The sequence below is a fragment of the Chionomys nivalis genome, chromosome 11, assembly GCF_950005125.1.
Source record: "Chionomys nivalis chromosome 11, mChiNiv1.1, whole genome shotgun sequence".
Lineage (NCBI taxonomy): Eukaryota > Metazoa > Chordata > Mammalia > Rodentia > Cricetidae > Chionomys > Chionomys nivalis.
The window spans coordinates 42,498,424-42,523,897 of record NC_080096.1 but is presented as its reverse complement, the minus strand read 5'-3'; the positions used below and the strand labels follow the sequence as shown (position 1 = coordinate 42,523,897).

The 25,474-nt window shown below is 41.6% G+C and overlaps 1 protein-coding gene across 2 annotated transcripts in view; it reads right to left on the bottom strand.

Moving 5' to 3' along the window:
* Prkaa2 (protein kinase AMP-activated catalytic subunit alpha 2) overlaps positions 1-4,897 on the bottom strand; it is a 62,342-nt gene extending 57,445 nt beyond the window's left edge. Inside the window, exon 1 of one of the 2 annotated variants that reach the window (XM_057783976.1) lies at positions 4,767-4,897. In XM_057783976.1, coding sequence (XP_057639959.1) covers positions 4,767-4,860 — 94 coding nt within the window. In that variant the 5' untranslated portion in view covers positions 4,861-4,897. The remainder of the gene's footprint in view (positions 1-4,766) is intronic. The other variant, XM_057783977.1, reaches the window with a different exon arrangement.
* Positions 4,898-25,474: the final 20,577 nt, after the last annotated feature.

The window sequence follows — 25,474 nt, the reverse complement described above, 5'->3', positions numbered from 1 at the left end:
TCTGGTGAGTTTGGCTGGGGCGTGGCTATCTCTATATAATCTGCCCCTGAACACAATAAAGGGGGCATTCTTGGGGAATTCAAGGCCGACCCGTGTCGCTGTCTCTCTGTCTGTGTGTGTCTGTGTATTTTAACCTCCAGCCCCTTGCCCAAAGCTCGCGAACTGGGTGCCAGCCCACAGAGTGCAGACACAGGGGAGCGGTGCGCGGCAAGCACTGATTCCTCTTAAGAACCTAATTACCTCATAAGAGTCCCAGCACCTTTCAATGCAATGTAGGAATCAAATTCCAATACAAGATAAACCCTATTCAAGTCATATAGCACACCCCAACCAAAAATGGAGCAAATAGCTAGGTAGGGGGGTGCACACCTTTAATCCCAGGACTTGGAAGTCAGAGGCAGGCAGATCTCTATGAGTTCTAACGTTTGAGGCCAGCCTGGTCTACATGGCAAATTCCAGGACAGTCATATCTACATAGCAAGACCTTGTTTCCAAAAACAAAAGCAAACAGAAAAACCCACCAAAACAAGTAATATGCAAATTTCATTTAAGAAAATATGTGTATGATAGAAAAATAAATGAAAAGATGGCCAATACCATTAGTCACTAGTAAAATGCAGTTTAAACGTCAGTGAGCTATTTCACACCAAGTGGAATAACTAACAAACAGTAGCAGGTGTCAGTAAAGACATGGAGAAAAATGCTGGTGGGGTACAAACTAGTACAACCATTCTGGAAAACAGTTTGTCAGTCTCTCAAAAAGTTAAAAAAAAAAAAATAAAGCTATGATAGGAACCAGCAATTCTAGTAATTATCTATTCAAGATTTAAAAAAACAAATGTGTCCCCATCCTTAAGATTTGGATATGAAGATATGAATTGTTCCCCAAAAGTCTCTAATTGGTGGCACTACTGAGGGGGAACGGTCTATGAGGACTCTGTCTTCAGTAACAGACTAACCCTTGCTGTGTTCATAGCATGGGGGCCTGACGGGGTGGTAAGAGAAAGCAGGGGGTGGCCTGGTATTTCGTGAGGTGCTACCTATGCTCCCTGTCCTATGTGCTGCCTCATGACAACACAGAACAAGGAAGGACACACTGAAAGCTCTCAAACGTGGATGAACTGTATCTTTCTTCCCTTCGGTTGTTTCCCAAGTGTTTTCTCAAGGAAACAACACACATCCACACAGACTGCCCATGACTGCTCATGGACGTACTATTTGTAAAAGCCTTTAATGTCCAGCAGCTAATGAATGCGTGGGGAAAGGGGGGCGGTGCCACATACATACAACGGGAGACTACTCAACAATAAGAGTAACCAAATTAGTGAGGCTATGCTAGGTATGACCCTCAAAAACATTGCTCAAAAAGCTAGACATAAAAGGCTCCACACTCAGCAGCGTGGTGGTGGCGCATGCCTTTAATCCCAGGACTCAGGAGGCAGAAGCTGGCAGATCTCTGTAAATTCAAGGCCAGCCTGATCTACAGGTGGAGTTCTAGGACAGGCTCCAAAGCTACACAGAAAAACCCTGTCTCAAAAGCGAAAGGAAGGAAGGAAGGAAGGAAGGAAGGAAGGAAGGAAGGAAGGAAGGAAGGAAGGAAGGAAGGAAGGAAGGAAGGAGGAAGGAAGGAGGAAGGAAGGAAGGAAGAAAGAACTCATAATCCCAATTCTTAGTTTCCAGAAAAGACATTTTATACATAGTAGCCATAGATTAGTGGTATCCAGGGTTATGGGTGGGAATGGGATTAACTGCAAATGGGTAAAATTGATGTTCTACAGCTAAGCTACAATGAGTTGTTGTACTTGGTAAAATTACTAAAAAACTGTTTAACTGTACACTATGCACTTCAACTGTATGCTGTATGCTAACATTCAGTGACTTTATGCTATGTAAAACATACCTCAATAATGTTTTAATATACATGTATGTATGTATATATATTCATGCCTTGGCTAGGGGAGGTGCTCATGAAGGTGCACTCCTGGCAGAGAAGCTACTAGAAGCTGACAGCTGCTCATGCTGCTGGGGTTGGAGGCTAGCTTTCTTCAGATGTGACCCCTAAAAGGTTGCCCACATTCCAGTGGTTGGCCCTATACTCACACACAGTCTGGCGGCACCACGTGGGCTCAGGGGTTGAAAAGGAGTACATGAAGTCAGAAGGGCGAAGTGGTGGTGGTGTATGAAAGAGGTTGGAGGGGAGAGAGTGTGGGGTGGATTTGACTAAAAGCACATTAGATAGAAGTACAAGACTGTCGAATGACAAGTAAAATGTATTTTTTAAATGTGCACACTTTGTTTCACCTGTCCCTTGAATTAACTGAACAACTGCAGTTATACTGATTACAAACCACACGTCTGAGTTTAACTTCTGTCATAAAACACCCTGACTAAAAGTGACATAGTGGGAAAAAAAGTTATGTTTTATCTCAAAATTCCAAGCTCTGCCCATTTCAGAGACGTCGAGGCAAGAACTTGAAGCAGCCACATCCGCAGGCAAGAGCGGAGAGAAAATGCATGCATGCATGTTTGCTCATGCCTGGGCCTCTCTCTATACTTCTACATCCAGGACCCAAACTCAGGGAATGGTGCTGCCCAGAATGGGTGGGTCTTTTCACTTCAGTTAATAGAACCAAGACAATTCCCCACAGACATGCCCACAAGCTGCCCTGATCTAAGTGATCCTTCATTAAGATTCCCTTCCTAGAAGAGTTTACCTCATGTGACTCTGACAATTAAAGGTAATTTATCACGCTGGGTGATAGTGGCACGTGCCTTTAATCGTAGCACTCGGGAGACAGAGGCAGGCAGATCTCAGTGAGTTCGAGGTCTACAAAGAGAAACCCTGTCTCAAAAAAACCAAAAAAAAAAAAAAAAGCTCTTTAGGGACAATCAAATAATGCCAGGAAAGTTCCAACCACACTCATTTTTCTCAGAAATCAAAGGTTCCTTCTGTTACATTTATATTTTAGGAAGCTGGTGCTCAGAACCAGATAGAGAACATAACCTAAATAGATTTAAATTATCCTTTGGCAATGGGCTGAGCCAACAAAAGCACTTAACAGAATTTGAGAGGATATAGGGCGAAGTTATATAACTTACCCTAAAATGGCAAAGCAGCAGTTTGGCTTAACTGTGTAACGTCCTAACAAAGCAGTTCTCAGCAAAGATGCTGCTAACATCAGTAATCTCTGGATCATCATCATCCCCGGACTATCCACTTTTCTCCCAAGATCCCGACTCAGCTTCATCTCAACCTCACAGCCTTTCACAAGACTTCAAAGAATTTTCCCGAACAGTTTAGGTCTTTACAAAAATGTGACCTCTTCATTATAATCTGCCAGCCTCACACAACTGCCCTTCCTTCCGCTATTATCCTTTTCTGAATGGTTAGGGAGACAGGCTTCGCACGTGTGTTCTGATCGCCACGGAGAAAGATAGGTTTCACAGGTGTGTTCTGATCGCCACGGGGGAGATAGGCTTCACACGTGTGTTCTGATCGCCACGGGGGAGACAGGCTTCACACGTGTGTTCTGATCGCCGCAGGAGAAAGCCCAGGTTTTGTTCTTCCTAGAACTCTATTGCCTGGAACAGTGCCTTGCATGCTAAGAGCGCTCAATGAGTGTTTTCTCTTTGTACAAATGGGTATTAGATGTACCAAGGGAACGGGTGTTAATCCTTGCAGAAATGACAAGTCTCTCTCCTTTCTGCTTCTAACCTCCAGTAAAGCAAACCTCAGCACAACATTTCTGGACTGTTTACCCAACGTTTATTCAACACCGAAGAAAGCTAATGTTTCACTTTTAATTCTCAACTTGCTACCAAGTGTTTTCAACAAGAGCTGTTACGACAGGTAATCAAGCCCCATGTGACTCTTACGAACTAATAAGAAAGCAGAGGAAAGTTTAATACTTAACTAGTAAGTACAGTGTGAAATTTCCAAAGCCATCTGTTTTTTGCTAAGCCCCAGTTGCAATCCTTTCGCCAAAGTAAATAAATAAAAACCTCAAAAATACTTGCCTAAGCAGTTCTGACATCTTCGGCCCCAAATTCCAGCACAAAGGAACGTTTGGCCAGCCCTGAGCCCAGAAGCCTTCCTCGAAACATTTTACACACACCAATCAGCCCGCAAAGATGGGGGACCCCCAAAGTGCTGCCCAACAGACTGCATTCCAGCGTTTCACACACCCAGCAGAAGGGACCCTCCCCCCTCACCTCCTGGCTCAAGCAAGGGCCCCCAGTCAACTCCACCATCAAAGGCCTGTACCAGGGAAGAATCTGGGGAAAGCAGGGGCCTCTCAGCAAGGCCAAAATTGGAGGGCATCTCGGACGTCAGACCCTGAATCTGCCAATTCTCTGTGACCTTGGGCGTGTCGTGGAAGCCTTGGGGCTTGCGGTCTCTCACCTTTAAGGTGAAGACCACACCCTGACGGCGCCACGTTAAAGGACTGAGGCCACAGATGACGCTCCACTCAGGGCACCTGGCACGAGTGGGAGACCCACTCCCAACCCACGGGTGCGGTGACTCCCTCATCCTCCCCATGCTTCAAGGCCCTTCGGACTGGGCCAGTCGCCCAGCTCTGCAGACAAATGCGCTGAGGGGTAGAGATAGGAACAGGGGGCTCGAAGGGACCGCCGAGGCATGGCCTAAAACGCCGGTTCCCCCGCCCCGACCCACGCCCGGGGTGCAGCGCGAGGTGCCGGGGCTCCGGCTCGCCCGCGGGCGCTCCACCTGCCGCCCGGCCTCCCGCCCGCGTCGCTGCACTCACTCTTCACTTTGCCGAAGGTGCCGACGCCCAGGGTGTCCCCCAGCACGTAATGTCCGATCTTCACTCTCCCATCGTGCTTCTGCTTCTCAGCCATGTTCCGTTCCGCGCACCGCCTCCCTCGGACGCGGGCCCTCAGCGCCGCCGCAGCCACCGCCGCCTACCCACAGTGCAGCGGGCCCGGGGGGCGGGACGGGGACGCCAGGGGCGCGGGGCGCGGTGGGGCTAGCGAAGCCCGGCGCTGGGGGGACGTGGGCCTGGGTCACGGAGCCGCGGCGCAACGAGGAAAGTCCGTGGGAGAGACGCTGGGAGAGGTGAATCTGAGCGCGGCCGAGACGAAAGGAGAACCTGAAGAGAAGTGAGGGCGCAGGGATGCAAACAGAGACTTGCCTGGGGCTGGCAGGGGTGGACTCGGGTGGGCGGCCATCCCTTACCCCCTGGGATGCGCCTCCGGTCAAGGCTTGTTTATCTGGGGACGTTCCAGTCTCTACCCTCTTCAGATGGCGGCCCATTATTTTATAACTCAGGTTTATTTTGTAGTTTCTAGTCGTGTTATTGTTAGGTTTCAAAACCGGGACAAATGGTAAGCCTGGGGCAACCTATTAATGAATCAGAGGTGATGCTGGCCGCCAGGTTGTCCTGGTATCCCTCCATCCCCATCTTACAGGCTCCTCCTGGCTGACATACCCCCACCGCCTACCCTGAACTCTACAGCCCAGAGACTGGGCTGACCCTTATCCTCAACTCCTCTGGCCCCTATATAACTCAGACATTTTGGCTACACTGGTCCAGGCTCCTCTCTTGCTCTCCCTCCCACCTCTCCTCACATGGCCATGCTCAGTATGGCCTTGTTCATTCTGGACCCTCCCAGATGTCTCTGCCTCTGCCTGCCTCTGTCCAATTTTGTCTACAATAAACCTTTTCCACCGTTCTTAGTTAGGTTTTGCATTGGTGTGAACACACACACACACGACCAACATGCATGTTGGGGAAGAAAGGGTTTATTCTGCTTACACCTTACACTTCCACAATAGTAAAACTGCTCATCATCGAAGTCAGGGTAGGAACTTAAACATGGCAGGAACCTAGAGGGAGGAGCTGATGCAGAGACCATGGAGGGATGCTGCTTAGTAGCTTGCTCCCCATGGCTTGCATGACTTGCTTTTTTATAGAATTCAGGACCATCAGCCCAGGGATGGTACCACCCACAATGGACTGGGCCCTCCCCCATTAATTAGTCATTTTCTTAATTAATTTCTTTTTTTAAAAGATTTATTTACGTATTATGTATACAACATTCTGCCTCGATGTATACCCACACGCCAGAGGAGGGCGCCAGATCTCAGTACAGATGGTTGTGAGCCACCATGTGGTTGCTGGGAATTGAACTCAGGACCTCTGGAAGAGCAGCCAGTGCTCTTAACCTCTGAGCCATCTCTTCAGTCCCCCTTAATTAATTTCTTAATTAATTAAGAAAATGCTTTACGGCCGGATCTTTATTCTCTATGTGTCTCTCTGTCTGTCTCTGTCTCTCTTTCTCGTTTTTGCCATGGGTGTCAGGTCCCCTAAAACTGGAGTTACAGAAAGGTGCAAACTTCCATATGGATTCTGGGAATTGAATTAGGATCCTCTGGAAGAGCAGTCAGTACTCTTAACCCCTGAACCATCATGTCTCCAGCCCCTTACAACCAGATCTTATAGAGGCATTTTTCTCAGATAATTCTAGTTTGTATGTCAAGTTGACTTAGAACGAGCCCCACATACCTAGGAGCAGTCATATCTTCTCCTTTACTTCTTTTCCTCATGCAGTTCTATAGACAATCCATTACATAGATAGAAGACACCCTCTCCAGCACTGTGGGTTTTAGCTGATTTAAACAAAATTGCCTAATAAATCACAGATACAGCCCTAAGTATATTTCAGCATGTGTGTGCACGTGTTTGTATGTACATATATGTGTGTGTACATGTATAAGAGATTGGACAAGGGAAACATAGTAAAAACTATGAAAATAACTTACATGTTCCAGTAAACGCAAAACACGGGTAATAAAAGTATTGCGAGGAGCAAGAATGATGTAAAAGTATAAATTAAAGAAAAATGTGTACTGAAGATGGAAGTGAAAGAATAGGGAAAGCAAAAGCATAATGACCAGAGTATTCGAGACGCGCAAATAATTTAATGATCAAGCAATCTTTCTCTCCCTCCCTCCCCTTTCCTCCTTCCCTCCTTGTTCGAATGCCCCCCCCAATTATTTAGTGTCGACCCATTTTTCCATACTTGAAGATTATTTGCTTCCTACTACAGAAAAAGTATGAAGCTTCCTATCTACATTAGTTCCAATTAGTCATTGTCTGAACACATACTTACACATGTCAAAGCATTATAAATACTTGCAGTTTTGCCCATGAAAAAAGTAATTTTAAAACACACAGAAAAAGGAGTTATTTGTTACTTGGGGATAAATTATTAAAGGCTAGTCAAACATTTGTGACTCTGTGCGTGCCAATAGAATTCCGTGATCACATTCCTCAAACATGAAGTCTCAAGTCAGACTGTTTGTGTAAACAGTGCGCTAAGAAATGTGTCTAACAGAACTTGGTTGTCAAACAACTACTAAACATACAACTGACAAACTCGTTCTCGCGTGCACACCATGGTAATCTGATGAGAGGTGATCTCAGCTTATCAATTATAGACATCACAGCTGTTGAACACAAGCTATTTTTGTTCATTCTTCAGATCACCTTTCTTGCTGACAAGAGATCTCACTTAAGCATCTCAACCTAGCTGGCAAATTGTAGAAAGCTTCCCAGCTATTTTTACGGCTGAACTTTTAACCACTTAAAGGCCATTCCTTCACTAGTCATTCAAGTGGGTGAGAAGACCAGATGGCTACTGTGCTTTTTAGAGTCACATATGTATGTCTGTGTTGCCCCAGGAATCCAGTAATGATGTTGAAGAGTCTTTAAATGGAGAAACTACATGAAGAAAAGCTATAACCTGAGGTCTTCAAGCACACTGCATTAACTATTTGCCAATTAAAATGTCATTGTTATTAAACCAACCTTAGAGTTTTATGGTAAACATAAATAATACTTTCTTGTTCAAGAAGTTAATTTAGGCACAGTTATTTGCCATCAAGGGAAGTTATTGTCCCCCGTTTTATAGATGTTGAAAATTCAGTTCCTCCCTCCCAAGGATACAAAGCTAGAGGCAGAGCAGCAGGCTCAGATCAAGTTCCAACTTGTCCTCTTCCTTGGGTTTCCTCACAGCTGAAATCACGTGGTGCTCTGAGAGCAATGTATTCACAGCCAGAAGCCTGTTCTCACATTTTTATTTCTAGAGCAGACCCGTTTTCAAGCCTGTGGGCGCTTTATTAGTGGGGAAATGGGATGCCACATGGGTGAGACAAACAGAAACGTCTCTAAGGTCAGCACCATTTTCTGTTGCGCTCCGACCTTCATATATGATTCCATGTTTGCTGCACCCTACTCAGCAATACAAAGCTCTCTATAGAGATGGCTCTATAAGTGTTTGTATCTGCTTGTACCCCTAGGAGATCTCACCTAAGAATATTGCAAATACAATATATCCTGTTTTGTTATCTTGCAGTGATGCTTTAGGGTTGTTATTGTTTGGCACCAGTAGCTAAGATTCCTATCTCAGGAAACTATTCTGTTCTGACCATTGCTCTAACTATTGCTGCCTTAACTCCCTACAATTGGACCTTTGCTGTTATTTTCCTTCAAATATTCTAAAGCAGAACCTGAATGGGTGACAGAAATACTACTGGAGCAGTGGTTCCCAACCTTCCCAATGCTGCAGCCCTTTAACACAGTTCCTCATGGTGTGGTGATCCCCCAGCCATAAAATTATTTTTGTTGCTACTTCATAACTGTAATTTTGCTACTGTTATCAATCATGATGTAAATATCTGTGTTTTACAATGGTCTTAGGTGACCCCTATGGAAGGGCCATTTGACCCCCAAAGAGGTCATGGCTCGCAAGTTAGGAGTTGCTGTGCTAAACTAAGGTGTGACAATAGATCTCACTGGTGTTGTAAGATACAGCAAGCCATCTCCAAGTTCAGGAAAATTTTAAAAATATATTAACTATCCAACATACATCTAAAATACCCATATTTTACATTTTTGTCTGTATTCTCTTTGTTTCTTCATATTTTGGAATTTCTTAGTAGAAAGACTGGATAGTTCTACCCTTAAACATGACTGAACACACTGGTGTGTGGGCACTTGTGCATGTGTGTATGCCGGGGATAATCTTTTGGTACACTGTGAAGATGTATCTCTGCTAAAGCACCTTCTGATTGGGTTAATAAAGAGTTAAACAGCAAATAGCAGGAGCTGGGCCTTCAAAGGGAAAGAGAGAGGAACTGCTCTGGGTTAGAATCTGGCAGGGGAGATGCCAGGGAGACACTGAGGAAGTCAGATGAACAGTATGGAGAAGAGGGAATGAGCCACATAGCAGAACAATGGTTAACAGAAACAGGTTAATTTATGAGAGCTAGTTGGGAACGAGCCTAAGCTAAAGGCCAAACTTTCATAATTAATAAGTCTCTGTGTCCTTATTTGGGAACAGGCAGCCCAAAGTAAGGCTGACAAGAATGTGGAGGCCGAGACATGCAGGCCCATTGTCTGAAGGTTAGAGAGTTTGGGAGACTAACAGGCTTAATTGCACCTTCTAACTCAGGATGGGGTGCCAGGCTCTTTTGAAGTTAAGAAAGCTCTGCCCCATCCTGACAGGTGGTCAGGATATGCAAAGTGCTTCTGCTCCTTCCATTGTAACTATGTGGTCACCTTGGGAAGGGCTGTCTTCAAGTGACTGGGGGCATCTCGCAACCTAGGCAACAGAATGTTGAAGGTTGGAAGTCTCAGAGTTGACTGTGAGATAACCTTGCTGCATCATGTTAATGAAGCCTTTTGTTACCTTCTCCCCCAGTTTATGTTGAGTATAAAAGCTGTGGAAAAAATAAATGTGGAGATTTCAGGGTCTGAGTGATTCCTGAAATATCCTCCCGATACTATCTTATGTTTTCTGTTTTCTTATTTTATGCGTCTTCTCCAATTCCCACGCACCCTACACTGGTAAGAGGTGATTTTGTTGAGGCCAGTCCTCAACACAAGAAAGACCCTCCTATATGTGTATTTGTTCCTATGAAGGCCAGAGGTCACTATTAGTTGTCGTCCTCAATTGTATTACACCTTTTTTTTTTTGAGACAGGGTCATCCATTTTGAGACTGGCGCTAATCCATTCAGCTAGACTGGACGGCCAGAAGACCCTAGGGATCTAGTCTGTCTCTGTTCCCCCAGTGATGGGATCACAGGTGTATAGAGCCCCCAGGTTTTACTTGGGTGCTAGAGATCTGAACTCAGTACCCGATGCTTACATAGCAAGTACTTTACTAACCAAGCCTTTTCTCCAACCTTGATCAAGATTTTTATTCTGTTTCTCTTTGTGGACCTCACTGCTCAGTTTTCATATTGCTACTCTAGTCATTATCAACCCTATGATTGTATAAATGAACAGTAATGTATAGCAGGATTTCTCTGTACTTCCAGCCCCCAAATAATGACATGGAGATTCTTATTAATTATGAAAGCTCAGACTTAGCATAGGCTTGTTTCTAACTAGCTCTTATAACTGAAATTAACCTAGTTCTATTAATCTACATGCTGACAGGTGTCTCATGGCTTTTACCTTTCCTCATGCCCTGCTTCCTCTCTATCTCCTCTGGTGTCTTCCCCATGCCTAGATTCATCTCCCCTTATTTCCTCTCTGCCAAGAAGTTCTGCCTAACTTCTTCATGCCTAGCTATTGGCCATTCAGCTCTTTATTAAACCAAACAGAAGGTGCTTTGCCAAAGATACATCTTCACAGTGTACTAAAATACTATTTCACTACATTTTCCCTTTTTGTGTAAGTAAAAAGAAGGATTTAAACTAACACAATAAAACAATATACTATGGCTCCTAACAAAGAACAATGATCGGGTAAGAATTATATTCATAATGTCCAATGAATTTGCATTTGACAAATTTACCTAAAATACTCCATTATCTGTCCTATATTGGTGAGCCAAAAGTTTTGTGCCTAATTCATTTTCTATCCTAACTTGTATTACCAACCCAAGGCTATTTTTTTAGGCCTCAAAAACATTTTTTTGATAAACAATTTAAGCTTTTCTATCTCTCAACCTTATACACTTTACATTTCTTATGTAAATTTCTTTTCTGAATTTGGTAACAAGGAAAACTATATCTAGTCTTTAACTCCATCAGAGACCTGAGAAGGATATAATATTACATGAGTAAATAGGAAATGCGGAGCAAGCACCTTCCAAAACTATAGAAATCACAGAAATGGCTGGCTGCCTAGACACTCAAGGTTCCTCCGCGATGCTGGAGCATCCATCTTTGGCCTACAGGCCTAAAATATCTGACAGATTTTTCTGTGAAGCAGGAAATTTGAAGGGCTGTCACAGCTTGTCTTGGCAAAGTTTGGCAGTTATCTTCTTTTGTGTCTTGCTTGTCCAATTAGGACAGCATTCTGTCAGCTGAGGCAAGGGCAGTTTCTTTTCCCAGTTGTTAACTTTGCCATAAACAATGCAAACTCCATATGGAGGTTCTTTGATGCCCATCATCCTTTTTTGAAGTAAATTGGTACTATCAAGAGCAGATGTGTCTTACCATCATGAAAAATCTTATGTTATTAAAATATTTTAAACACCATATTTTGTAGGTCTTTGAAGTATTTGAAGACCATCTATTTAAAACATATCTCTGTTTGACCTTGAAAACATTCCTAACATGACTATAAGTTTGATTGTTATAGATGACTACTAACCTGTTTTTTCTTATTATCCTAAGTAGTTTTCAAGGACAAAAACTCTACATTATATTTTTTAAATGAGCTGCATAGACGCAATATCTTAAATAAGAGTAGAAACATATATATAGTATAACAAAAACTTAAATTTGTATCGGTATACAAAAATCCATACGAATGTAAAATACTTGAGACTAGTGTTTGTTCAAAAGTAGACTCAATAAACTACCCTTTTATCCCATCATTTCTATACTATATTGTTAGAATATTTTCCTAATGTGAGCTCTCCACCATTGCAAATTCCCAATCAAGCCAAATCAAAATAAGCCAAATTAAAAAATATCCAGATTTAATGAGAGTTCTGCACTCTTGGGTGGCCTTGAGGGGAAACCAGGAAGCTGCAGGAATGCGACTACCAGGAGAAAGAAAAGGAGACCACGTGTACCTCTTTTAGAAGTTCACTTAAATATTCTTGGGCGTGGTCCTCACCTTCCCCCCAGGGAGGGGTCAGGATCTGGCCTGCTGGGATTTGGAGTCCAGAGTTCTTACTCTCAGGGTCAGGGGGCTAGGACAGATGCAAGGGGCTGGGGCCTAAGCTCCCAACTTAACATATATCCCCTCTTTTTCCTCTCAGAAAGAGATCCTTGAATCTAATCTCCTTTGTTTAGCTTTTTCCCTGACCATGACAAACAAAAAATTGTAACCAACCCCCCTAAATGATGACAAACATCCATAACCAGCCAAATGGCAAAACCATCCACCTCACCTCCTGGAAATATGGGCATTATGTTCTCTAGACTACTTCCTGTTGTCTATGGACAATGGCATCTTTAGGGAACTTGAAAAAAACTTTGAGATAATGGTTAAGTCCTGGAAAACATAGCCATAATGTTTGTTACCCAGTCTCTGTGCAATGGGAAGGCACAAGGCTTACTTGTAGTCCTGCCTAGAATAGTCTGTGAGGCTGGACCATCTCAGCCAGCACCTTGAAGATGTTATGAGAAAACTGCAACTGATGCCCTCTGAGAGGCTGGATCATCTGGGCCACCCATTTTCATCAATGTCTGGACCCCTTACACTGAAAACACACAAATTTTCAAAGGTAATCTACCTATCTTCTTTATCACAAGTATGGACTATGCATTGTATACAAGCCAGCCAAAAATAATTTTTTTTGTTTTATGTTTGAGAGGGTGAAATATATGTCACATGTCTTAGAGTCTAAATTTATTTCTTTATGTCTGTAACCAGGATTTTCAGTGGGGGGGTCTCCCTAAGTCAAATCTGATCTCCATCCTCCTTGAAGAAATCCACAGCCTTTCGCTTTCTGTGGTAACAAAAGTATAACCACTTCTCCAACACAATGCATTTTTTACTTCCATTTTAAAATAAAAGCATTCCTAAAGTATTTAGGCTGGTTTAATTCATCAGTCCTTGTTACAATCCCATATCTCAGCAACTGTCATTGGCTCATCAACACTCAAAAAATTCAAAGTCAATACAACACCATACAGGATCCAGACTTGTCTTTATGTGGCTTATCCTTTGTATATTATTTTATCCTCTCTTTAAAGACTTTATCTTATTGTTTATAAGCTACTTATTTTTTTCTATGAACTATCTATACCAATTTTCTTTTTAAGTCTATGTACATTTTTAAACATATTGTAACCTGTTTAGAAGTTTTGATTTTTTCCTCTGGATCTGTCTTTACTGAGCACCTGTAGCATTCTTTGACTACATGAGACAAATATTTTTCTTCTTCTTCTTCTTTATTCTTATTCTTGTTGTTGTTGTTGTTTGCGGGGGAGAAACAGGGTTTTTCTGTGTAACAGTCCTGGCTGTCCTGTAACTAGCTTTTGGTATAGGAAGTCATTCTGTTCATGTGTTGCTTTCATTGGTTAATCAATAAAGAAACTGCTTGGCCTGATAGGGCAGAACTTAGGTAGGCAGAGAAGACAGAACTGAATTCTGGGAGGAAGAAAATCAGAGTCAGAGAACAGCCATGGAGCTGCTAGAATCAGACATGCTGAATCTTTCCTGGTGAGCCATGACCTTGTGGTGATAAACAGATTAGTAGAAATGGGTTACATCCCAGATGTGAAAGTTAGCCAATAAGAGGCTAGAGATAATGGGCCAGGCAGTGATTTAATTAATTGGTTTTGTATGGTTATTTTGGGTATAAGCTAGCCAGGTAGCCGAGACGGAACAAGGGCCCTACTCTCCATGCAACAAGCTTTGTAGACCAGGCTGGCCTCAAACTCAGAGATCTGTCTGCCTCTGCCACCCAAGTGCTGGGATTAAAGTTATGTACCACATACCCCATCATGAGACAAATTATAAACTGCTATATGAGTTGCCATGTGGCTCAGCTTAGCACTTGATGCTGGTGGCTGGTTCCAGCCCACAGGTAGCAGCAGCTGGAAGCCTCCTTAGTATGTCACTGAGTACCAGCCCACCTGAGAGACTTCAGAACTAGAAAGCCACATCCAGCCCCTTGTCTAGAACTTTTCTTAGATTTTTAAGGCTCTATATTTGGATAGTTGAGCCCCACATTGGATACCATATGTAGCAGGCTTTCTCTGTACTTCCAGCTCCCAAATAACAACATGGAGGCATCTTGTTAATTATGAAAGCTCAGTCTTAGTTTAGGGTTATTTCTAATTAACTCTTATAACTTAAAGTAATCAATTTCTGCTAATCTACATGCTGCTGTGTGGCTTTTGGTTTTTACCTCTCTTCCTGCATGTCTTGCTTCCTTTCCATCTCCTCCAGCATCTTCCCTATGCTTGGTTTATCTTTTATGTTCTCTCTCCTCAGAAGTTCTGCCTCATCTCTTCCTGTCTAGCTCTTGGCTATTCAGCTCCTTATTACACCAATTGAAATGTGCCTTTCCAAAGACCTATCTTCACAGTGTACAAAAAGAGTATAAGAGTATTTCACTACAGTAATGCATTAATAGTTTTAATATATCTAAAATTGACATTTTCATTGCCTATCTGCTGTGTCTAGGGTCCAGTGGAATTTTACATATCCTCCTAGAATTTTTGTTCAAAAATAGAGGGGAAAATGAAGTTTCATTTTATGCCAATATGTGATAATTATTCTTGATCCTCAACATTATTGGATTGGAAAATGCTCCTCAGAAGGTACTGACAGGAGTGTTTCCTTTTTTTTCTTTCTTTTTTTTTTTTTTTTTGCTTTGTTTTGGTTTGGTTTGGTTGGTTGGTTGGTTGGTTGGTTGGTTGGTTGGTTGGTTTGATCTGGTTTGGTTTTTGTTTTTATTTTCTTTTGTTTTTTGATAAAATGTTTCTCTATGTAGCCCTGACTGTCCTGGAACTCACTCTGTAGACCAGAGATTTGCCTGCCTCTGCCTCCTAAGTACTGGGATTAAAGGTCTGTGCCATCACCTGGCTGTTGACAGGAGAATAAAACAAGGCAGGATGACTTATTGGAATGTGGTAGCCTCATCCCATAGGCTGAGGTTCAGTTGGAATAGCATAGGAAAAGAAGAAAAAACCAGCAGGCTTAAGGGCTTTCTCTGTTTCCCAACAGACATGATGTAAACTGCTGTGTCACACTGTGACCTCCTCACCATGAAACACTATGATCTTTGAAACTAAACCTCCCTTTTAGTTTTGTCAAGCATTCTGGAGTTGCAACACAAAGTATTAAGATCCTCATGTTAAATATAAGGTGTAATTTTATAGATCTCAGCATTCCAAACCTTTGAAGGTAGAGGAGAAGCATGAGCCAGAAACTACCAAGTCTTACAGATTTGTGATAAGGCATTTCTATTATTCTTTAATTTAAAATAGAAAGAAAATTAGACATTTAATGATCATATTGATGGTGTCTTCTCTGTGATAAAGGCTCAATAATTACATTCAAAACCCATTCTGGGGCTGGGAGATGGCTCAGCCGTTAAGAGCGCTGGCTGTTCTTCCAGAGGTCCTGAGTTCAATTCCCAGCAACCACATGGTGGCTTACAACCATCTGTACTGAGATCTGGCGCCTTCTTCTGGCCTGCAGGGACACATTCAAGCAAAACACTTATACATAATAAATAAATAAATCTTTAAAAAAAATGCCTTCTACTTTAAAAATAAATAAATAAAAAGAAAAGAAAATTTCAGTATCACAAATGCAGAATAACTAACCCTCAACTGCATGATTGCTGACATTATCCACATTTGCCAGCATATTTTTCTAGGCTTTAATTTATTTATTCCCTGTGATATTTAATAGAAAATAACTGGATAGATTATATCATTATCAAATACTTCCTTACATGGTTCTCGCAGATAAGGGATTTATTTTTAGAATAATTATACTGTGGTATCTAACAAAATTAACAATTTCTTAATGCTATGGAATATTTTACATTCAATTTGTCTTAATTGTCTTAAGAATATACTTTTACATTTTGTTTATTCTGAATGAGATTATTAAAAAGTCATATCAAGCATTTTGTTGATATATCTCTTAGGTTTCTTGTCTACAATGACTTTCACCTATTTTTTGAGATGCAATTTGTTTTTTTAAAAGTTACAGTTATTTTACCTGTCTTATGTGCCAAAACCATGTTATATTTAGTGCAATAATTATTTATGATCACAAAATATAGTAGAGAAAGCATGGTGTTTAGAATAAAATAATCCTATGTGTATGGTCCAGCTTAGCCACATGATAGTATATTCTTAAATTGATTTTCTCACTTTTCATTGGTAAAACTACTGGTGTTGGACTAGACTTTGCTGTGGGATAATGTACACTGTAAAGATCTGTTACTCACATTCGTTTAATAAAACACTGATTGGCCAGTAGCCAGGCAGGAAATATAGGCAGGGTAACCAAACTAGGAGAATTCTTGGAAGAGAAAAGGTCACCAGCCAGATGCAGAACAAGCAAGATGAGAATGCCTTACTGAGAAAAAGTACCAAGTCACATGGCTAAACACAGAAAAGAATTATGGGTTAATTTAAATTGTAAGAGCTAGTTAATAATAAGCCTGAGCTAATAGACCAAACAGTTTATAATTAATATAAACCTCTGTGTGTTTCTTTGGGAATGAATGGATGGGACAGAGAGTTCATCTACAAGACTTCCTGTGCAGTACCTTTTCATTGTTAAGGAATTCCAGCCCTAAATCCCACTTCTTGTTTTAGAATGGAATTATTAAAAGAAAAAAAAGTGAGGCCTGGAAGTGAAGAACTGTATCCCTAGCTACTTGGGAGGCAGAAGTATTGTCAAACTTGCTTGGATTACAGAGTGAGTTTGGGACTAGCCTGAATTACAAGTCCATTCAAAGTTAGCCTGAGAAATTTAGCAAGACCCCTGCTCAAAAAATAAATAAATAAATAAAAAGGGCAAGGAAGACTGGAGACCTATTATAATGGTGAGTCATTTTTCTAGTATATGGAAGGCCCTAGATTCAGTTCCCATTATGACAAAAATAAATAGATGGTAGATAGAATGATAGATAGATAGATAGATAGATAGATAGATAGATAGATAGATAGATAGATAGATAGATAGACAGACAGTAGGATTACTATAAAGTACAGTAATTCACAGTTCAAGCTTTCCCAACAAATGCTTTAATCCTGGCTGGGTGGTGGTGGTTCATGCCTTTAATCCCAGCACTTGGGAGACAGAGGCAGATGGATCTCTGTGAGTTCGAGGCCAGCCTGGTCTACAAGAGCTAGTTCTAGGACAGGCTCCAAAGCTACAGAGAAACCCTGTCTAGAAAAAACAAAAACAAAAACAACACAGAAACAAATGCTTTAATCCTGATATATTATTTAAAATTTTACCTTTTAACATTTATTATCACTGACTTTTAAGATTGAAGAATTGTTTTCCTAGGTCTCAGTTCTTAAAGAGAACCAGATGCATGTGACAATACCTAAAACTCTTAGAAGAAAATGTAATAACTTTGAGATGTTATTTTTAGCAAGAACCTTAGTAACAAATGTCATTCTCAACATAATCTATTTTCATCCTGTAACTGCATCCACTTCTAAATTGCCTCAATATGAGTCAACATTATAACGCTGAGTGTAGCTAAGGAGACAGGAACAGTTCGGATCAGGCTTTCTTCACAAGCAGCCGTATTAATCAGAATAACAAAGGTTGTTTGCTTTGCTGTGTAAACATTATGGATCTTGCCAGCTTTTTGGGAATCTTGCTTTCATGTGTGTGTTGACAGCTCATTTGAAAAAAAAAGTTCCAACACCCCTTTGAGATGAGTTAAATCATGACCCCCTCCATGGATTCTGCAACTATCTCTGAGAATCTTTTCAAGCTGCTGAGGTCGGAGTAAGCAGATAGTACTGGCACCTTGAAGTGATTATCATCTCTGTTACAGCTGTCCTTTGGAATTAAAACAACCCCTGACAAAACTCACAGTGTATGTATTATTTGTAGCTTTTTTGAACACACTTTTAATGACCTCAAATGGGCATTAATGCTTCAGCTGTTAGCTCGGTCCTGTTAGCTTTAGGAACAGAGCTTTGACCTGATTAATTAGTGCAAGCAAGATAAATTAGGTAATTCCAAATGTTTTATAAATAACAAAATATTTCTCCATCTAAGAAAAAAAGACCTTTAAAGCCTTGCCAGAGAACTTGGTTTTTCAAATGAAACTATGGTATTTGAGGGTTTTTAATTCTCAAGACTTAGGGCTCGTAAAATTAAATTGTATTAGTAGCTGTCTTAAAGCTTTCATTAATGAATGTTTCACAGACCATTCTAAAAATACTGTTATGTTTAAGGTAATATGAGACTATCTGTCAAACCAATCTGAAGTTCCCGGATTACCTGGGTGTAATGTTTCTTTGTTCTAAATGCATTCGTTCCTTTATGGTGCTGATGGGCGGGCTCCTGAGTGTGTTCACTGGACACTGGTGGCCGAGGAGGAGAGAGGCAGGTGTTGCCCTTTTCCTTCTTATCACTCAGAATGGTAGCACCTGCTGAAAAAGCCCAGCCCTTCCCTGAAGACAGGAAAGCCTTCTGTATTTAGTACTCTCGTAGTAGGTACAGGGTGGCTGTAGAGAGGGTTAGCAGCAGAAAAGAGATTGGATTCAAGTCCACATTCATAAAAGAAAAAAAAAAGAGGGCCAATATCTAAACAGATGAGTGGAGTGCACTCTCAGACGGAATATAGCTAAGAAGGCAGGGAAATTCCTTGTTTAACTGACTTAAGATTTTCTGCTGCCGGGCGGTGGTGGCGCACGCCTTTAATCCCAGCACTTGGGAGGCAGAGGCAGGCGATCTCTGTGAGTTCGAGACCAGCCTGGTCTACAAGAGCTAGTTCCAGGACAAGCTCCAAAACCACAGAGAAACCCTGTCTCGAAAAAGAAAAAAAAAAAAAAAAAAAAAAGATTTTCTGCTGAAGAAAGTCATGTGATCAGATACTACCTAGAAGAGAGGGAGTGGAGGGCAAGGAATTTGATTAGATATCGGGGTTGAAAATTCTTGCTACAACTGGCCTCCTAAGGACATGCCCAAAGGTGAGGCCCAGCTGTACTTTGATAAGCTAAACTAGAATTACATTTTTTTTTAAAAAAAGTCTTTATTACATTCTAGCTGAAGACTCAGGCAAGCATATAAGACAATGCTGGGAGGGGGTGCTGCATGGAAAATGGAAGCTGAGTTGATAAACACGAGAGAAGGGGAAGAAAAAGGCCAGGAACACAGCATTTGAGAATCGTGTAGAGGAAGACTTGTGTGAAGGAAGGCACCTCACAGATGTTACGATAAATTCATCTCAGACAGAAGGAACGCCAGGTGCTCAGTACACACGGCCTACCAGAGGGCCAGCAAGAAAACAGGGTGGTGTCTACAACGGAGAGTGTGGAGGAGTTCACACTTGGAAGTGATGCTTCCAGAGACTTTTATAATAGGAGAATGACATGATGAAAATCACCGATGTGGCAGGCGGTGGCGGCGCACACCTTTAATCCCAGCACTCAGAAAGCAGAGGCAGCAGGATCTCTGTGAGTTCGAGGTCAGCCTGGTCTACAGAGGAAGTTTAGGACAGTCAGGGCTACACAGAAAAAGTCAGTCCTTGCTAAGGGAGTGGTGGGGGCACTTTCTGAAAAATAAGAAGGGAATGGAAATCGTTGGATGAGAAATTAATATCTGCTTTGACTGTGGTGAGTTCATAATGCCTAAAGGACTCCAGCAAGCTTTGCCAAGTAAGTGGTTGACCACAAAAGGGTGAACTTGGGGGAAAAGGTCTAGTCTCCAAATCTAAGGTGTGGGCTGCTTTTCTCATTGCCCTGACAAGACACCCGATAATGTCAGCTTAAGGAAGCAAAGGTTGGTTTTGACTCACAGTTGGGGATACAGTCCATGGTGCTGCAGAACTGCGAGGCCATCACACTGCACCCGATCAGGAGATAGAGTGGGGTGAATGCCATCCCCATTTCCCCTTTTTATTCAGTCCGGGACAGCAGTCCATGTGATACCCACATTTAGGGTCAGTCTTCGCACTTCAATTAACAAATAAGCCCAGATGTGTGTCTCCTTGGTGATTCTAGATCCTGTGAAGTAGACAATATTAACCATCCCAGTGAGTGTTCCAGAATCATCCAGATGTATACGCGAGATTGAAGATCAGCCTTGGATTTACTTAGGGAGTGAATATAGAGAGCAAAGAATGAGATAGCAGGACTTACGTATTTCAAATTTAGAGGCATGTAAAAGAAGAGGTACCATCAAAGGTCTCTAAGAAAGGGATACCCACTGAATTAGGCGGAAACTTATGAAGGATTGCCAGTCATTGCAAGACTTTATTATCTACTGCATCCAAAGTTAAGAGGTCAAGGCGAGAAGAGAGATTGTTAATAGGCTTGATGACTTTGACAAATGACTGCATAGAGTAAGATAAAAATGTAAATGAAATTAGTTTCTGGAAAAAAGAAGCGTGAAGAAATGTATCTATTAAGCTTGCTATAAAAGGGAGCAGAAACATATTTGAGGTGTGTGTGTGCGTGTGTGTGTGTGTACATGTTCTCTGTACTCATTTGTGCATGCCATAGTGCATGTGTGGAAGTGTGGAGATCACAGGAGTGTTGATCCTTACCCTCCATCTTGTTTGAGGCAAGGTCTCTGTTGTTTTCCCATCACCTATACCAGGCTGGCTAGTTCATGAGCTTCTGGGGCTTCTTCTCTTATCTCAGCCTTTTGTCTCCCTGCAGCAGTGCTGGGATTACAGATGTTTGTACTTTGCATCTGGCTATTTTTAAAAGGTAGGGTCTGGGACTTCAAACTTTGTACCCAGCGAGCCATCTCCCTAGCCTCACACATTTGAATTTAGCTATGAAGGTAGTAGCAGGAGCAAATGAATACATGGAAATGAAAGTCGTTTTTGTTTTGTTTTGTTTTTAGGATGAAGAAAAAGTTAGCTTGTTGGAACACTGATGGGAATGCCCACATAGAAAAGGAAAATCAGATGGTGTGGAGGAGAAGGAGTAACCTGAGACCTTTTAGCAATCATCTCAATTTGACAGCCCTTCCAGGACTTTATCTATCCACTTTCCAGAAAATTACACTCCCGTGCAAACCGCGTATATTTAGTAAATCTGAAAGCTGTGCACTGAGGGATGTGACAAGTTCATGGGGAGGACTGAGGGCACAGAGCAGAACGGTAAGCTGGAGGCTTTTGTATCCAATCAGGCATCAAATGATAAGGCCCCATAGCACTGGAGGCCCCTATAGCGAAGGAGGTAAGAAGGATGGATTTGAGAAATACACAGAATAAATAGGATCTGATGACTATGAGTTAAGAGAAAAATGACTTTCTGGCACAATCTGGCAGATGCTCACAAGAGGCGCATTTTGAAGCTTATCATTCCCCTCTCTCCCCAACAGTGTTCAAAGAGTTCACATTACCTAATAATTAACATTTAAAGCCAGATAGCCTAGCCTAGGGAACTCTAAAATCAGTCATTGGGGGGTTCTTTACTTTTTTTTTTACATACTCCCTTATAACTCAAAAACAAACAAACAAACAAACAAAACAAAACAAAACAAAAAACAAAACCCATAGTGGCATCCAGTTTGAAAAGAGAATCACTCAATCAGGCAGTGGTGGCACATGCCTTTAATTCCAGCACTTGGGAGGCAGAGGCAGAAGGATCTCAGTGAGTTTAAGGCCAGCCTGGTCTGCAGAGTGAGTTCCAGGACCTCCAGGGTTGTTACACAGAGAGTCCCTGTCTCAAACAAAAACAGAAAAGAAAATCACCACTCTACAAAATAATTTTCAGTTTTAAGTCCGAATTTACGGTTTGTTATGATATATGGTCTCTGTCAACCTAGACTCTTGCCTTGTTTTTCCTTCTCAATAGTTCTAATGTTCTATGTTTTTCATAATTAATAACTGTTTTCTGAGTTTTCTGTCCTGCCCAGTTCCCGCAATCATTCAGTCCCAAAGAAATCACTCAGAGGTCTACATTAGTTATAAACTGATTGGCCTAGTATCTCAGGCTTCTTACTAACTCTTACAACTTATATTAGCCCATTATTCTTATCTATGTCAGCCACATGGCTGGGTACCTAATTTGGCGAGGCAGTCACATCTGGCTTCTTCTGTGGCTGGGACAGGGTTGCGGACTAAGCTTTCCTATTCCCAGAATTCTCCTGTTCTCATTGACCTGCCTTTACTTCCTGTCTGGTTGTTCCACTTATACTTCCTGCCTGGATACTGACCAATCAGCCGGCCTTTCCCCACTCTTGCTCCCACTATAGAATTCCCTTAGTCTAGCCGGGCGGTGGTGGCGCACGCCTTTAATCCCAGCACTCGGGAGGCAGAGGCAGGCAGATCTCTGTGAGCTAGTTCCAGGACAGGCTCCAAAACCACAGAGAAACCCTGTCTTGAAAAACCAAAAAAAAAAAAAAAAAAAAAAAAAAAAAAAAAAAAAAAAAGAAAAGAAAAGAAAAGAAAAAAAGAAAAAGAAAAAGAAAAAAGAATTCCCTTAGTCTTTTGTGCTTGTCACAGCTGGATTCACAGATATCACCATCTCTCTCAAAGCTCACCTCCCTCGTGGATCCTTTTCTTGCACTCCCACACACAGCCAATCAGCCTGTCTCTAACAACACCATCTGCGAGTATAGTTTTAATTAAACCCACCATTGGCTCTGCCTGTTCCAAGTCCAGTCACCATCTGTCAGTCTTTTGAGAGCAAGCACAATAAACGTAGTTAGTCCTTCATCCATAGGAGTTGAATAAATGACTGGCAAATATTAAAATCTCACCTCAGGCATGGCTTTATCTTAATTTTTCTGCCCTTTTCTTCCTTTTTAATCTAGTATTTCAGCAATAAATAGTGCTATAATATTATGTTTATTCTATCATATTCTCCTCCTTGTCTTCTTCCTCCTCCTCCTCTTCTTCTTCTGCTTCAGATATATGTGTCCTCTGCCCAAAATATTCACAGGCATGTCTTGTATCCTGGTTATTTTATGTCTCTGGCATCAAGCTACTCAATAAATGTTCTAACAGTGAGTTGTTTAATAACTAAGGGGTGACTTTACTTTTTTCAGGACATCATGCAATCATGACCATCTTCTCACCCTCACAGAGAACATCTTAATTACTCCTGGCTGAGATTAACCTTGGTCCTGTGGAGAAACATGCATGTCACTTTTGTTATTATCCTTTCCTAGAGCAGTCCTTGATTTAGATTGGCTATAAAAGCCTAATGACACACACAAAAGCAACCTTTCTCATTGTATGCCCGTGCACTTGGCACACGTCTACTCCTTCCCACTGACAGAGCTATAAAAGCTTCACTCTGATGTTTTGATATATTTTTTCTGTCAGACAACGAATAAGCTATTGCATTTACACTACTAATGTTTATAGCAGCCTCTTGTCCTGCTGAGAATGGTGATATTATAATCATTCTTTATTTTCATGCTCAAGTGAAAGGCTGTGCCTCTTATGCAAAATGAGTTCATTCATCTAATTTATCACTGTTCACATCCAAGAATAATTTATTTGTATAGAGTAGTAGATATTGTCCTTCATGAACTAAATTCGAAGTCAAATGATAATTTTATATTTTAAATTATTTTTCTACCTTAAGCCTATGCTAGCTTTGGCAGCAAACAGAAATGTGGCAGGAGCTAGTTTCTCCTGAGGTTTGATGAAGTTCTGCTTTCTCTGCCCTCTGCAGAACCCAGTGACCCCTACTTATCAGCATGCCATGTTTCTTGGGACCACTTGTCCATTTAGCGCCCTCTGTTGGTATCATGAACTTTGATGGACTTGAGGCATTTTCTCTGCCTTGGTGGTACCTGAAACTGTAACAATGAGAAAGGTCACTTTGTTTCTTTATTTTGACAGCCCTTTACAATGCAGAACCTGATACAAATTTTCCAAGCAATGAATTGAGCCACCCTCAAGGTGTCATTTGCATGCAGTGGTATCATCATCATTGCTAGCCAAAGAGTAGCACCAGTCTAGTACATGGTTCTTTTCTTACCACCTGGGACATTTTTATTATCATCCCAGGAAAAAGGGGAACATCTTCCACATTCCTAAGGACTGGAGGGTAATTTTCCTCCTTCCACTTTTCTCGTCACTCGTGTTACCACTCTAGCGCCGGGACAGGGGAGGGGCGAGCATAGGAGGTGGAAGTCCTCATGCAATGTGACATTTTGGTCTTTTCAGCCTTGGTTCTCCTTGAGAAATCTCACTGGATGACATCCCTGCTGCAGCCCTGCTTTGTTTTTGTTTTAAAGTATTTTTTCATTATTGAATCCATTTGATGATTCACAGCTATTACTGGACAAAAATATAGCACTTCTGGCACACCAGATTATAGATAGAGACCAGGAAGATGCTAACAATGACTGTATAGTGAGAAACTCATTGCTGCTTGAGCTTTTTCAAAAACAAACAACAGAGGTCAAAGCTGTCTTCAACAATAGTCTCAAAAACATACCTTCAACATTTCCTCATGAAGACTAGAGAGATCATTCTTAAATATCTTTGTTGTGTTGTTGCTTGGGGTTTTAGTGGTGTGTCTGTGCGTGCGCATGTGCTGTATGTGAGTGTGTGTGCTGTACATGAGAGTGTGTGTGAATGTGTGTGTATGAGTATCTGTGCTATATGTGAGTGTGTGCGTATGTGTGTATGTTAGTGTGTATGTAAGTGTGTCAGTGAATGTGTGTATGAGTGTGTGTGTGCTGTATGTGAGTGTGTGTGTGTGTGAGTGAGTGTGTGTGTGTTTAAAACCTTTGAGATTTTGTTTGGGGAACAATGAAAACAATAGATTTGGAAGGTTCTTACTCCATTTTCTGGTTCATATTCATTTTCATGGAACTTAGGTCTACTTCTTCCGATGCAGTTATTAGAAGACCCATCCCATGACTCACATTCTCAGGACTTCTCCTGAGACACACACCTATGAAGTAATTTTAAAAATGAATTACTAATTCTATCCTTCTTGGCAGATCTCTTTCAGTTATTCAGGAAAGAACTCTCTTGATTTTTACTTCCTAATTTCACTGACTGTGACAAATTCCCTTGATAAACAGACTTGCAAACAATGACTGTCCACAATTCTACTGGATGCTTTCCCATTCTATAATCTAGCAGTAACTTCATGATGCACATAGATAAAAGGCTAAATTGGGTAGTTGCTCAATGAATCAACCTGTAAGACAAAGACTGGTTTTCGAGATAGAACTACCCAAACTTGCCTTGAATGAAGTGTACATATTTAACTGCTTCCCAGCAACCTAACTAATTCCCAACGCTGGGCTGTATTACTCAGATTCAAACTCATCTTCCACTCCGAGTACTTGCCACATGAGTCCTCTGCATTGGTCTCTCTCTCTCTCTCT